Here is a 15,273-nt window from a genome sequence, read left to right on the forward strand (position 1 = left end):
ATGAGCTAGGTCTATGCGTAGTTCTCTTTGCACGAGTAGAACACAAATCTGTTGTGGGCGTAGATGTTGTCAACTTTCTTGCCACTACTAGTCTTATTTTGCTTCAGCGGTATTGTGGGATGAAGCGGCCCGGACCGACCTTACACGTACGCTTATGTGAGACAGGTTCCACCGACTGACATGCACTAGTTGCATAAGGTGGCTAGCGGGTGTCTGTCTCTCCCACTTTAGTTGGAGCGGATTCGATGAAAAGGGTCCTTATGAAGGGTAAATAGAAGTTGACAAAACACGTTGTGGCTTTTTCGTAGGTAAGAAAACGTTCTTGCTAGAACCCTATTGCAGCCACGTAAAAGATGCAACAACAATTAGAGGACGTCTAACTTGTTTTTGCAGCAATTGCTTTGTGATGTGATATGGCCAAAAGTTGTGATGAATGATGAATGATATATTGTGATGTATGAGATCATGTTCTTGTAATAGGAATCACGACTTGTATGTCGATGAGTATGACAACTGGCAGGAGCCATAGGAGTTGTCTTAATTATTGTATGACCTGCGTGTCAATGATTTAACGCCATATAATTACTTTACTTTATTGTTAAACCGTTAGCCATAGTAGTAGAAGTAATTATTGGCGAGCAACCCCATGGAGACACGATGATGGAAATCATGATGATGGAGATCATGGTGTCATGCGGTGACAAGATGATCATGGAGCCCCAAAGATGGAGATCAAAGGAGCTATATGATATTGACCATATCATGTCACTACTATTTTAATTGCATGTGATGTTTATTATGTTTATGCATCTTGTTTACTTAGAACGATGGTAGTAAATAAGATGATCCCTCATAATAATTTCAAGAAAGTGTTCCCCCTAACTGTGCGCCGTTGCGACAGTTCGTTGTTTCGAAGCACCACGTGATGATCGGGTGTGATAGATTCTAACGTTCACATACAACGGGTGTAAGACGGATTTACACATGCAAAACACTTAGGTTAACTTGACGAGCCTAGCATGCACAGACATGGCCCCGGAACACAGAGACCGAAAGGTCGAACATGAGTCGTATGGAAGATACGATCAACATGGAGATGTTCACCGATGATGACTAGTCCGTCTCACGTGATGATCGGACACGGCCTAGTCGACTCGGATCGTGTAACACTTAGATGACTAGAGGGATGTCTAATATGAGTGGGAGTTCATTAAATAATTTGATTAGCTGAACTTAATTATCATGAACTTAGTCTAAAATCTTTGCAAAAATGTCTTGTAGATCATATGGCCAACGCTCATGTCAACATGAACTTCAACGCGTTCCTAGAGAAAACCAAGCTGAAAGATGATGGCAGCAACTATACGGACTGGGTCCGGAACCTGAGGATCATCCTCATAGCTCTCAAGAAAGCATATGTCCTAGAAGGACCGCTAGGTGAAGCACCCATCCCAGAGAACCAAGACGTTATGAACGCTTGGCAGTCACGTGCTGATGATTACTCCCTCGTTCAGCGCGGCATGCTTTACAGCTTAGAACCAGGGCTCCAAAAGCGTTTTGAGCAACACGGAGCATATGAGATGTTCGAGGAGCTGAAAATGGTTTTCCAAGCTCATGCCCGGGTCTAGAGATATGAAGTCTCCGACAAGTTCTATAGTTGTAAGATGGAGGAAAATAGTTCTGTCAGTGAGCACATATTCAAAATGTCTGGGTTACACAACCGCCTATCCCAGCTGGACATTAACCTCCCGGACGAGGCGGTCATTGACAGAATCCTTCAGTCGCTCCCACCGAGCTACAAGAGCTTTGTGATGAACTACAATATGCAGGGGGGTGGTAAAAACTATTCCTGAAGTATTTTCAATGTTGAAGTCAGCAGAGGTAGAAATCAAAAGGGAACATCAAGTGTTGATGGTCAATAAAACCACTAAGTTCAAGAAAGGCAAGGGTAAGAAGAACTTCAAGAAGGACAGTAAGGATGTTGCCGCGCTTGGTAAGCCAGTTGCCGGGAAGAAGTCAAAGAATGGACCTAAGCCTGAGACTAAGTGCTTTTATTGCAAAGGGAAGGGTCACTGGAAGCGGAACTGCCCCAAATACTTAGTGGACAAGAAGGCCGGCAACACTAAAGGTATATGTGATATACATGTAATTGATGTGTACCTTACCAGTGCTCGTAGTAGCTCCTGGGTATTTGATACCAGTGCCGTTGCTCATATTTGTAACTCAAAGCAGGAGCTGCAGAATAAGTGGAGACTGGCGAAGGACGAGGTGACGATGCGCGTCGGGAATGGTTCCAAGGTCGATGTGATCGTCGTCGGCATGCTACCTCTACATTTACCTACATGATTAGTTTTAAACATCAATAATTGTTATTTAGTGCCAAGTTTGAGCATGAACATTGTATCTGGATCTTGTTTAATACGAGATGGCTACTCATTTAAATCCGAGAATAATGGTTGTTCTATTTATATGAGAGATATGTTTTATGGTCATGCCCCGATGGTCAATGGTTTATTCTTAATGAATATCGAACGTGATGTTACACATATTCATAGTGTGAATACCAAAAAATGTAAAGTTGATAACGATAGTCCCACATACTTGTGGCACTGCCGCCTTGGTCACATTGGTGTCAAGCGCATGAAGAAGCTCCATGCTGATGGACTTTTAGAGTCTCTTTATTATGAATCATTTGACACATGCGAACCATGCCTCATGGGCAAAATGACCAAGACTCCGTTCTCCGGAACAATGGAGCGAGCAACCAACTTATTGGAAATCATACATACTGATGTGTGCGGTCCAATGAGCGTTGAGGCTCGCGGAGGATATCGTTATGTTCTCACTCTCACTGATGACTTAAGTAGATATGGGTATGTCTACTTGATGAAACACAAGTCTGAGACATTTAAAAAGTTCAAGGAATTTCAGAATGAGGTAGAGAATCAACGTGACCGAAAGATAAAGTTCTTACGATCAGATCGTGGAGGAGAATATTTAAGTCACGAATTTGGTACGCACTTAAGGAAATGTGGAATCGTTTCACAACTCACGCCGCCTGAAACACCTCGGCGTAATGGTGTGTCCGAACATCGTAATCGCACTCTATTGGATATGGTGCGATCTATGATGTCTTTTACCGATTTACCGCTATCATTTTGGGGATACGCTCTAGAGACAGCCACATTCACTTTAAATAGGGCACCGTCTAAATCCGTTGGGACGACACCGTATGAATTATGGTTTGGGAAGAAACCTAAGCTGTCGTTTCTAAAAGTTTGGGGATGCGATGCTTATGTCAAGAAACTTCAACCTGAAAAGCTCGAACCCAAGTCAGAAAAATGCGTCTTCATAGGATACCCTAGATAAACCATTGGGTATACCTTCTACCTTAGATCCGAAGGCAAGATCTTTGTTGCCAAGAACGGATCCTTTTTGGAAAAATAGTTTCTCTCGAAAGGAGTAAGTGGGAGGAAAGTAGAACTCGATGAAGTACTACCTCTTGAACCGGAAAGTAGTACAGCTCAGGAAAATGTTCCTGTGGTGCCTACACCGACTGGAGAGGAAATTAATGATGATGATCAAGGTACTTTGGATCAAGTTGCTACTGAACTTCGTAGGTCCACAAGGACACGTTCCACACCAGAGTGGTGTGGCAACCCTGTCCTGGAAATCATGTTGTTAGACAACGGTGAACCTTCGAACTATGAAGAAGCAATGGCGGGCCCAAATTCCAACAAATGGCTTGAAGCCATGCAATCCGAGATAGAATCCATGTATGAAACAAAGTATGGACTTTGACAGACTTGCCCAATGATCGGCAAGCAATAAAAAACAAATGGATCTTTAAGAACAAGACGGACGCAGATGGTAATGTTACCATCTATAAAGCTCGACTTGTTGCTAAGGGTTATCGACAAGTTCAAGGGGTTGACTACGATGAGACTTTCTCTCCCGTAGCGAAGCTGAAGTCCGTCCGAATCATGTTAGCAATTGCCGCATACTATGATTATGAGATACGGCAGATGGACGTCAAAACGGCATTCCTTAACGGCTATCTTAAGGAAGAGTTGTATATGATGCAGCCGGAAGGTTTTGTCGATCCTAAGAATGCTAACAAAGTATGCAAGCTCTAGCGATCCATTTATGGGTTGGTGTAAGCATCTCGGAGTTGGAACATTCGCTTTGATGAGATGATCAAAGCGTTTGGGTTTATGCAGACTTATGGAGAAGCATGCGTTTACAAGAAAGTGAGTGGGAGCACTGTAGCATTTCTCATATTATATGTAGATGACATACTTTTGATGGGAAATGATATAGAACTTTTGGACAGCATTAAGGCCTACTTGAATAAGTGTTTTTCAATGAAGGACCTTGGAGAAGCTGCTTACATATTAGGCATCAAGATCTATAGGGATAGATCGAGATGCCTCATAGGTCTTTCACAAAGCACATACCTTGATAAGATATTGAAGAAGTTCAATATGGACCAGTCCAAGAAAGGGTTCTTGCCTGTATTGCAAGGTGTGAGATTGAGCTCGGCTCAATGCCCGACCACGGCAGAAGATAAAGAAGAGATGAGTGTCATCCCCTATGCCTCAGCCATAGGATCTATTATGTATGCCATGATGTGTACCAGACCTGATGTAAACCTTACCGTAAGTTTGGTAGGAAGGTACCAAAGTAATCCCAGCAAGGAACACTAGACAGCGGTCAAGAATGTCCTGAAGTGCCTGAAAAGGAAAAAGGACATGTTTCTCGTTTATGGAGGTGACGAAGAGCTCGTCGTAAAGGGTTACGTCGATGCTAGCTTTGACACAGATCTGGATGACTCTAAGTCACAAACCGGATACATGTATATGTTGAATCGTGGAGCAGTAAGCTGGTGCAGTTGCAAGCAGAGCGTCGTGGCGGGATCTACATGTGAAGTGGAGTACATGGCAGCCTCGGAGGCAGCGCATGAAGCAATATGGATGAAGGAGTTCATCACCGACCTAGGAGTCATACCCAATGCGTCGGGGCCGATCACTCTCTTCTGTGACAACACTGGAGCTATTGCCCTTGCCAAGGAGCCCAGGTTTCACAAGAAGACCAGGCACATCAAGCATCGTTTCAACTCCATCCGTGAAAATGTTCAACATGGAGACATAGATATTTGCAAAGTACATACGGATCTGAATGTCGCAGATCCGTCGACTAAACCTCTTCCGCGAGCAAAACATGATCAACACCAGAACTCTATGGGTGTTCGATTCATCATAATGTAACTAGATTATTGACTCTAGTGCAAGTGGGAGACTGTTGGAAATATGCCCTAGAGGCAATAATAAAAGAATTATTATTATATTTCCTTGTTCATGATAATTGTCTTTTATTCATGCTATAATTGTGTTATCCGGAAATCGTAATACACGTGTGAATACTTAGACCACAATATGTCCCTAGTGAGCCTCTAGTTGACTAGCTCGTTGATCAACAGATAGTCATGGTTTCCTGACTATGGACATTGGAAGTCATTGATAACGGGATCCCATAATTAGGAGAATGATGTGATGGACAAGACCCAATCCTAAGCATAGCACAAGATCGTGTAGTTCGTTTGCTAGAGCTTTTCCAATGTCAAGTATCTTTTCCTTAGACCATGAGATCGTGTAACTCCCGGATACCGTAGGAGTGCTTTGGGTGTACCAAACGTCACAACGTAACTGGGTGACTATAAAGGTATACTACGGGTATCTCTGAAAGTGTTTGTTGGGTTGACACGGATCGAGACTGGAATTTGTCACTCCGTATGACGGAGAGGTATCTCTGGACCCACTCGGTAATGCATCATCATAATGAGCTCAAAGTGACCAAGTGTCTGGTCACGGGATCATGCATTACGGTACGAGTAAAGTGACTTGTCGGTAACGAGATTGAACGAGGTATTGGGATACCGACAATCGAATATCGGGCAAATAACATACCGATTGACAAAGGGAATTATATACGGGGTTGCTTGAATCCTCGACATCATGGTTCATCCGATGAGATCATCGAGGAGCGTGTGGGAGCCAACATGGGTATCCAGATCCCGCTGTTGGTTATTGACCGGAGAGCCGTCTCGGTCATGTCTACGTGTCTCCCGAACCCGTAGGGTCTACACACTTAAGGTTCGGTGACGCTAGGGTTGTAGAGATATTAGTATGCAGCAAACTGAAAGTTGTTCGGAGTCCCGGATGAGATCTCGAACGTCACGAGAAATTCCGGAATAGTCCGGAGGTAAAGAATTATATATGGGAAGTCGAGTTTCGGCCATCGGGAAAGTTTCGGGGGTCACCGGTATTGTACCGGGACCACGCAGGGGTCCCGGGGGTCCACCGGGTGGGGCCACCTATCCCGGAGGGCCCCATGCGCTGAAATGGGAGGGGAACCAGCCCCTGGTGGGTTGGTGCGCCCCCCCTGCGCCTAGGGTTGGGAACCCTAGGGGAGGGGGCGCCTCCACTTGCCTTGGGGGGCAAGGCACTCCCCTTGGCCGCCGCCCCCCCTAGGAGATCCCATCTCCTAGGGCCGGCGCCCCCTGGGTCCCTATATAAAGAGGGGGGGGAGGGCAGCCGTACCTTGCACTTGGCGCCTCCCTTTCCCCCTTGCTACACCTCTTCCTCCCGCAGACGCTTGGCGAAGCCCTGCCGGGATCCCTGCTGCATCCACCACCTCGCCGTCATGCTACTGGATCTTCATCAACCTCTCCTTCCCCCTTGCTGGATCAAGAAGGAGGAGACGTCACGCTGACCGTACGTGTGTTGAACGCGGAGGTGCCGTCCGTTCGGCGCTAGGATCTCTGGTGATTTGGATCACGACGAGTAGGACTCCCTTCCGCTCGATCTACAAGGGTATGTAGATGCACTCCTCTTTATCGTTGCTAGATGAACTCATAGATTGATCTTGGTGAAACCGTAGAATTTTTTTTATTTTCTGCAACGTTCCCCAACATGATTATGGTGCCGTCAAAAGAAACAGCTCAATCCCATCCATGTTCACACACTTTCTCATAATTTTCTCTCCAAATAAATCTAAAATTTACTGGACAGCGAGTGGCCCACGGGGACTGGGGGCAGAGAAGATAGGGGCGTGGCGTCCAAAGGTAAAGCAAAAAAGAAAGATCAATAGGAGGAGAGAAAGGAACTCGAGAGAGAAGAAGAGGGAGATGGTCGGCTGCTCACTCCACAGTCAGCAGTCTCCACTCTCAAGTCTCAGGTCTTGCGTTGTCCACTACCGCTGGGCGCTGGCCAATCAGTTACGCGTAGCGTTCTCCAAGAAAACCGCCTCCGCCTCCGCCTCCCCCTCCCCCTCCCCCTCCCCCGTCTCACCAGCACACGCATACGCACACGCATACGCACACGCAGCGGCAACCCGACGACGACGAGCAGGTACCGTACCGACCCGAGGCATGAAGGGCCACCACCACCACCTGGCGCCGCTGTCGCCAGCGACGGCGGCCAAGCGCCGCTGCACCGGCATGGCGGCCGCGGTCCCGGCGCTGGTGCTCTGCTCCGTCCTCCTGCCACTCGCCTTCCTCCTCGGCCTCCACAGCATCGGTCAGTGAACCCACCTCTACCTGTCTGCCTCCGTAGCCTGAGTTGCCTCCGCGGATCTGTGCTGATTCTGTGTGCGCGTTTGCAGGGTACGGATCGGAGGAGCGCGCGGCCGTCGTCATCAGCACCGTGAGATTTCCCGCACCATGTTTTGAGCCTCATTTTCCTCCTCCGGTTGCTGCATTTTTTGCTGCCGGAGTTTCCGAATTTTCTGACGGGTTTTTCCTGTGCGGTGTTTGTGCTGCCTTTAGGAACTGGGACTGGGGAAGCACAAGCATCTTGACGGGCCGGGCATGAAGCACAAGCTGCTCAAGGTACAATGTCCTAAATTACGCCTTCCTACTGGATTGCCGACAGAAAAGATGGCAACTTTGCATCACATTTTTGTGCATTCAGATTTTCTGAGTACCATTCCCGATTCTGCGGCGATTCTTCCTGCTGGTTTCTACAAAAAAGAAAAATTACATTTGTAGTAATTAGGGAGTTCAATCATGCAATGCGCGTGTGCTTGCGTGCGTGTTTTCGTGGACGTGGGCTGCTTGCTGACGGCTTCGCCACCTACCTGCTTCCTGAGGATAGGGATCGGTTGCTATTCTGGTCTGGTCTGCTGCGTGGCATCACACCATTTGTCTCTGATGATGTTATGGGATTACAGGATTTGTGGTGCTCAGGGGATGCAAACTTTGCACGCACGGTGTTGTGCAAATCCCAAGTGATATACCAAAATAGATAAATCAAGATGTGTTTGCAGTACTAATTCTCACAGCTAGTCAAATGAGTCATCTATTTGGCATCACTTCTGCCAAATTAGCTTTTGTTGGTTTGGTTGCAGTAATCATTACGGTTTTAGTTCAAAGTTCAACTTTGAAATTTGAACTAAAACCACGATAAGTATTTTGGGATGAAGGGAGTACGACTTAAGGGCCTGTTCCAACCAACTTGTCAAAAGCTCTTCATTTGTCTATTTGATGAGTAATCTCCTTTTCCCTTGTATAAACAGGATGTTTCCAAAATGATAACCTCGGGGTCGAACGGGATTTCCGGTGAGAAATCTAGTAGATCAAAGTCCAGGAATCTTGCTGCCAAATCAAAGATCAAGGATGCTTTCTCCTTTGTTGAGCTAAACAATGACACATCCAAAAAGAGAGGTAAGAAATGCGGGATCAAATAAATATAATGCATGCCATCACGTTTGACTTGGATTAGTACACCGCTCCATCGTCCTTCTTACTGTATGCAATGGTGTTTCAGGATCTCATACACAGAGAAGATATCAACTGAAGGACCTGTCATGGAGATCAATGGTAAGAGACAATTATCTTTTATCTGGTGTTGGCAAATTGTTTAGGTCTTCTGCATTTCACTTTCCAGTAATATTTGGAAGAGAGCATGCCACACATGGACTGTCAGCCTGTGACTACTGAATTCTGTTTAGGATCATGGTGTTTGTACGGCTATTGTTTCAAGGTCTTAACCAATGGGGTTGTACAGTCGACATGATTTTCAGGACGTCACATGGTAAATGCCAAATGTATGTGTATGAACATTGTTGCATTTCAGTGTGGCGTCAATAATAATTTGTACTCCCTCCGTAAAGAAATATAAGAGCGTTTAGATCACTTAAGTAGTGATCTAAATGCTCTTATATTTCTTTACAGAGGGAGTGTATGTTTTTGTGGGCTAAACATGCTCTAAATGTAGATATATAGGTACAGTTACAGACTGTCTTATTGGGGGAAAGTTTTGCACCTTCAAAATGTTAAGGAGTATTAGTATTGGTCTAGGAGTCCTTATTAGTCTATGTTTAGTTTCCTTACACCTCAAGTCATATGTAATATATATATGCCCCTTGGGCCTTCAATAAAGATAAGTTGCTTTCCTAACATGGTATTAGAGCTTAGGTTATTTTTTTTCGGTGCCGCAACTCGCCCTTCCGATCGAGTTCTTCCTCTCGATCTCTCGATCCAATCTTGCTCGCGCCGCTGCCCTTCTCTCATGGCCGACACTGCTTCAAGCACGCCTCAATCTACACCACGATACGAGTATTAGTATTGGTCTAGGAGTCCTTATTAGTCTATGTTTAGTTTCCTTACACCTCAAGTCATATGTAATATATATATATGCCCCTTGGGCCTTCAATAAAGATAAGTTGCTTTCCTAACACAAAATTGCCTATTAAATATTTTGCTACCGTGAGTTTTCAATTAGGTGGCAATAAATACACGCCTTTGTCGTAGTCTGCATTGCATTGCACAACTGTTCACCCTCTGGAATTTGGTGGATGATTTACATTTTTCACCTTTACTAAGATGTTAGTTAAAAGAAATTTTACTGCCATTTTGTCCCATGATAAAAAAAATTACTGAAGAACTTCATATTTACTGGGGAGACCTTGTACATCAGATCCCTGGTTGATTATTATGCTTTAGATGTCTTGACAAATGCAATAACCATTGTTATCAAGCAGCAAATCTGGCGAACAACGCAATAATCTGGTACCGTAAAAGGCTGAGATATGAATTCTAAATAGATTGGGGCACAACATGTTTTCATCTTTGCTTAAATGTCCAGTATGTTTTGTACTAGTGGGCCATTTGGAACTGTTCTAGTTTTCTACCATAAAACACTGAATTTGTTTTTCGGCAGGATACTGCTGTTGATGGGAAGGAGAGCCAAGGCCAGGAAGTAGCACAAGAGGAGAATCCCAAGTCCTGTGAACTTGAATATGGAAGCTACTGCCTCTGGTCTGTTGAGCATAAGGAAGAGATGAAAGATGCTATTGTGAAGAGGCTTAAAGATCAACTGTTTATGGCCAGAGCCTATTATCCTAGTATTGCAAAACTGAAGCACCAGGAAAGATTTACACGTGAGTTGAAGCAACATATCCAAGAACATGAACGCATGCTCAGCGACACCATTGCAGATGCTGATCTTCCACCATTGTGAGTATTATCCTGGTGTTAAAATATTATCTTTTTTTCAATAGAGGGATTTTAATTGACTCAATGGTCGCATCGAGGTGATACAACCACAAAGAGTTCACACCCGGCCTCTGCATAACAAGATGGCAAAGTATTATCTGTTAAACTGATTATAATAAATATTACACTCCATAATGGCTAAAATGAGCATTAGCGATTTCAGGGCTGCTTCCAGTTTTGTTATATGTTGTACTCCCTCCGTCCCAATATAAGTGTCTCAACTTTGTACCAACTTTAGTACAGAGTTGTACTAAGGTTGAGACACTTATTTTGGGACAGAGGAAGTACTACATATTTGCTAGTCAGACTGGTACCCCGCAGAAATATGACCTATGTCCAACCCTCATGTATATGGCCATCTGGAATTTGTATGGAGGCATTAAGATGTTAATTTTACTGAATCCATCTCTACATGTGGATATAGTGTTTTCCATTCGCAAAAAAAGAAAGAAAGTGTTTTCTCCCTGTAATGATATATGTTTTCTTGTATATGCATCACTTGGAATATGTATTTGAGAGGTAGCAACTATCATGTTTTCATTACTGTGTGATGTATAAAATCCCTTGTATCAAGCAATGGAGTATACAACATAGAAAATGATGGCATGTACAACCTTACTTTTCTTTACTTTTTCTGTTGATTATTTGTCAGCTAATGGCTGCTTACTGTTTTCAGTTTCGCAAAGAAGCTAGAGAAAATGGAAGGCACAATTGAGAGAATCAAGTCTTGTGAAGTTGGCTGCTCCAATGTTGAACGGAAACTTAGGCAGCTACTTGATCTAACTGAAGATGAAGCTTATTTCCATACAAGGCAGAGTGCATTTCTCTATCATCTCGGGGTCCAGACTATGCCAAAAACTCACCATTGTTTGAGCATGAGATTGACAGTAGAGTATTTCAAATCTGTATCTCCTCAGAGGGAGCTATTAAATAAGCAGAAATATGAAGACACTGCCTTCTATCACTATGTAATGTTCTCCAGGAATGTACTTGCAGCTTCGACTACTATCAATTCAACAGCCATGAACTCCAAGGTATACTGTCCTTTCCAAATAACTGAAAATCTTATGAGGAGTTTGTCTCAGTGCTAACATATTTCCTACGACATGTTTCAGGATTCTGGCAGCGTTGTTTTCCATGTATTCACCGACACCCAGAATTTTTATGCAATGAAGCATTGGTTTGACAGAAACTCATATTTGGACGCTAATGTTCATGTGACTAACATTGAGGATCACAACAAGCTCTCTAAGGATGTTGAATCTCTTGAGAGGCAACAATTATGGCCTACAGAGGAATTTCGTTTCACGTTTCGTAATCATTCTCAGCCTCTCCGGAGGCAGATGAAAACTGAGTACATATCTGTTTTTGGCCATTCACATTTCCTCTTGCCTGATCTTCTTCCTAGCTTGAATAGAGTAGTTGTTCTAGATGATGATATGATTGTCCAGAAAGACCTGTCATCTCTTTGGAACCTCAATATGGGAGACAAAGTAATAGGTGCTGTACAGTTCTGTGGAGTTAGATTAGGTCAGTTGAAAGCTTATGTAGAGGAAAACAATTTCGACGTGGATTCATGCGTATGGTTCTCTGGTCTGAATGTAATTGAATTGGAGAAATGGAGGGATCTTGGCATTACCAGCTTGCATGATCAGTCACTTCAAAAGGTCAGTAAACTTGCCATTCCTCTTACAATCCTATCGAAAGAAAACTGTATACCTTATTAATTTGTTGACATATGGGAAAACGTGTAGTTTCTTCTGGTAATCCTAGATGGCTAGGACTATCATTTGTCATAATTATTTGTAGAGAACATAACTTGTCAGATATATTTATTATTACCTTCACTTTTGTTGTTCCAACAGGATAGTTCGGTATCACATAGACTTGAAGCACTCCCTAGAGGTTTACTTGCCTTTCAAGACCTGATATATCCTTTGAAAGGTTCATGGGTTCAATCAGGACTTGGGTATGATTATGGAATTAGCCGTGTCGATATAGAAAAGGCGGCTACTCTGCACTACAATGGTGTCATGAAACCTTGGCTTGATTTGGCAATACACAGCTATAAGGGCTATTGGAGAAAGTACATGACTAATGGGGAGAGGTTCATGGCAGAATGCAATATACATTAACAGCAGTGACATGAGATGTAACACACACTGCATAGTCTGCATTTGTGGGAATTTGAAGCAGCAAACAGCGTGAACTTGCTTCAACAAAGGGATATTTTTTCGGAGAAACGGGATGCAGTATTTATGATGTATCGACTGCACCTCTGGGGACCATGGTGGCACCGCGTCAATTCCAGGAAGGAAAATAAGCTAAAATGCTTTCCTGCCAGAACACTACAATTAGGAGGCCAGAAGCACAACATCATGAAACCTGTTTATTATAGAGTCAGATGAGTCTTTTCATTTGCACAGCTTGGAACTGCAAAAGTGCAGTTCTTTGCTGATCATTTTTCGTACAAATTCTTTTGTGCTATTCTTTTTGCCCATTGCGCAAGAGCTACACTGAGGGACGCCAATGTTCAGTGCTACACGGCGTGTACAGAGAACAAATGCCTCGGCCTGCAGCAATTCGCTTGTTATTATGGGATGGGATTGTTGATCTCTGTTGATGACATCATAAATGTATGTTTGTCAGCACTGTCATGTTTTTGTGGCGTTATCAGGTTTTCTTTTTTTCTTGTGTGCTGTGCAGTTCCCATTCTGTTTTGTAAAGGAAATTTAAGAAGTCACATGGTTGTTCCTCAGAAAGGTTGCAACCTGGTCATTTAACATAAATCTAATACAGATAGGAACTCATATAAGTAGTACTCCCTCCGTTTCGAAATATAAGACTTCCTAAAGATTTATATAGACGTATTTTAGAGTGTAGGTTCACTCATTTTGCTCTGTATATAGTCCGTATTGGAATCTCTAAAAAGACTTATATTTAGGGACGGAGAGCGTAGCTTTCAACTTCAAAACATAGGGAACCATAATGGCATAATGACAGTGGTACATCACTGAGATTAGCCTTTAGTATGTCTGTAAGATTGATCTAGCAGGTAACTGGTGACTTCTGCAAAGATGTAGCGAACACTTCGGAAGCTACATATTTGCCTATTGCCCAAACCAGAGAGTCCAGCTGGGAGATTTCACTTCAGGTGTTACAAGTTGTGAAGCTTGGGACCATGAGGAGGATAGTGACCTTCGAGAGGGCACTTGCAATGCCTGTGCAGCTCCAGGTACCTCTCCATGTCGAACCTGTGCTTGGCGCAGAGCTTCCTCCTCCTGGACAGGAAGAGCCTCTCCATGAAGTCCTGGTACGTCGGGTCCCTGGAGGTGACGAGGAAGTAGGTGTAGCTGACGAGCAGCCCGGATGCGGTGGTGAAGAAGGCGATGGGCTCCATCACGTCCCACGAGAGCTCCCAGAAGGTGAGGCGGAAGAAGAGGCCGATCTGGGACATGATCAACCCCAGGCCGGACCAGAGGATGCGCCGGACCTGCTTGTGCGCCAGCTTGTCGATGCCGTCCTTCTTCTCCTGGAGCTGCCTCAGCTCTTCTCTCCTTGGGTCGTCCTCTACCTCGAGGGCCAGTGGCACCGCTCTTCTCACCAGGTCCACCACCTACAGAATGGTGATACGGTCCATCAGTGCAAGCTTCAGCTTGACAAAATTTGACCCGGCTGCATTTTTTGGGCTTCTTGTTCAGTTTTCCCCCTCTGAAGAAAGCAGAGACTTCCCTTGATTTCTGTGATCAGAAACCAGGACTTCTGTGCATCTTGTACATTCAAAGTTAAAATCAAAATCCTCAACTCTCAGCAAATTGTTCAGAGTGATAGTCCTTGTGGATACATTTAAAGATTTTGTGGGCTTATAGCTCACGGCTCAAAGAATAAAGTAATAAAGTTCATGTCATGTCGATGCTTAGATGTTTTAAGTGGTGTGGACGTCATCTAAATAGGATTACAAGAATCCGCTTTACGGATTAGAGCATCCTATGATCTTGGTTCTGACCGACCAGTGACCAGGGAACGTGAAGACTGAAGGGTTCAGGAGGGCTGGAAAGGAACACCACTTGCTCTTATTTCTACAACATTTTAGTTTGATTGATGAATTACGACAAATTCCAACTACATCTTGATTTTTCTTACTTTTGTTCCCTCTCAGTTAAACCCAATGGTAAGTAGTAATTTGCAGTGTTCCAACATTAGTTTGTTTATTAAGATGTGGAAGAGGACTTCCAGTAAACAAGTAATGTGTCAGACGTGAGAGTCCAACCTGGGTTGGCTAAGGCTAACCCACCAAGTTGATTGTGGAATCCTAAGAGCCTCCAAATCCCTAGCGTCTAGTATGCGCCAAGCTTGACCTTACCATTTTTCATATCTCTTAGCGTTGGTGCTAGCCAATTTCTCTCACCTTTAGCATCTAAAATGCAGATGCGCTAAGACAGCACAATACAAATATATAACATAGTCAATGCGCTAAAATTGTAATGGGATAATGTGATTGATTTGGTTGATTTATTTGGATTCGAAAGGAATCGCACGGGGGCCTTTCAATCAATGGAAAATAAAATAAACAACAGTCAACGCAAGCTAATCACTTTTGAATATAATCTTGAATGTGAACATGTGAAAATCTTCGTCCACCAACAAAACAACATCTGCAACAGGAATGCACCAATCCTAATCCATACATTTCCCAATCTGACAATAATGGCCGGCTG

General features: G+C 43.9%; 2 protein-coding genes across 3 annotated transcripts in view; one reads left to right on the plus strand and one right to left on the minus strand.

Moving 5' to 3' along the window:
- Positions 1 to 7,199: 7,199 nt before the first annotated feature.
- Positions 7,200 to 13,246, plus strand: LOC119308434 (probable galacturonosyltransferase 7). Its single transcript, XM_037584563.1, has 9 exons — positions 7,200 to 7,577; positions 7,663 to 7,703; positions 7,826 to 7,888; positions 8,575 to 8,722; positions 8,826 to 8,878; positions 10,221 to 10,516; positions 11,232 to 11,589; positions 11,671 to 12,222; positions 12,421 to 13,246. Exons 1-9 carry the CDS (start codon positions 7,430 to 7,432, stop codon positions 12,688 to 12,690), a joined length of 1,929 nt encoding a protein of 642 aa, XP_037440460.1. The 5' UTR covers positions 7,200 to 7,429; the 3' UTR covers positions 12,691 to 13,246.
- The window catches only part of LOC119308435 (calcium uniporter protein 6, mitochondrial-like), a 6,852-nt gene continuing 929 nt past the window's right edge, over positions 9,351 to 15,273 (minus strand). Inside the window, exons 2-3 of one of the 2 annotated variants that reach the window (XM_037584565.1) lie at positions 13,754 to 14,171; positions 9,351 to 9,600 (exon numbers count right to left, since the gene is read on the minus strand). In XM_037584565.1, coding sequence (XP_037440462.1) covers positions 9,596 to 9,600; positions 13,754 to 14,171 — 423 coding nt within the window. In that variant the 3' untranslated portion in view covers positions 9,351 to 9,595. Of the gene's footprint in view, positions 9,601 to 13,387; positions 14,172 to 15,273 lie in introns of those variants that run through there. The other variant, XM_037584564.1, reaches the window with a different exon arrangement.

The sequence above is a fragment of the Triticum dicoccoides genome, chromosome 5B, assembly GCF_002162155.2.
Source record: "Triticum dicoccoides isolate Atlit2015 ecotype Zavitan chromosome 5B, WEW_v2.0, whole genome shotgun sequence".
Lineage (NCBI taxonomy): Eukaryota > Viridiplantae > Streptophyta > Magnoliopsida > Poales > Poaceae > Triticum > Triticum dicoccoides.

What these genes read in the sequence shown, in the direction of transcription:
- LOC119308434 (XM_037584563.1), top strand. Translation starts at nt 7,430, where the DNA reads ATGAAGGGCCACCACCACCACCTGGCGCCGCTGTCGCCAGCGACGGCG. An exon ending in TGACACATCCAAAAAGAGAG is followed by an intron (nt 8,723 to 8,825) that starts GTAAGAAATGCG and finishes ATGGTGTTTCAG; the next exon opens with GATCTCATACACAGAGAAGA. An exon ending in ATGATCAGTCACTTCAAAAG is followed by an intron (nt 12,223 to 12,420) that starts GTCAGTAAACTT and finishes TTGTTCCAACAG; the next exon opens with GATAGTTCGGTATCACATAG.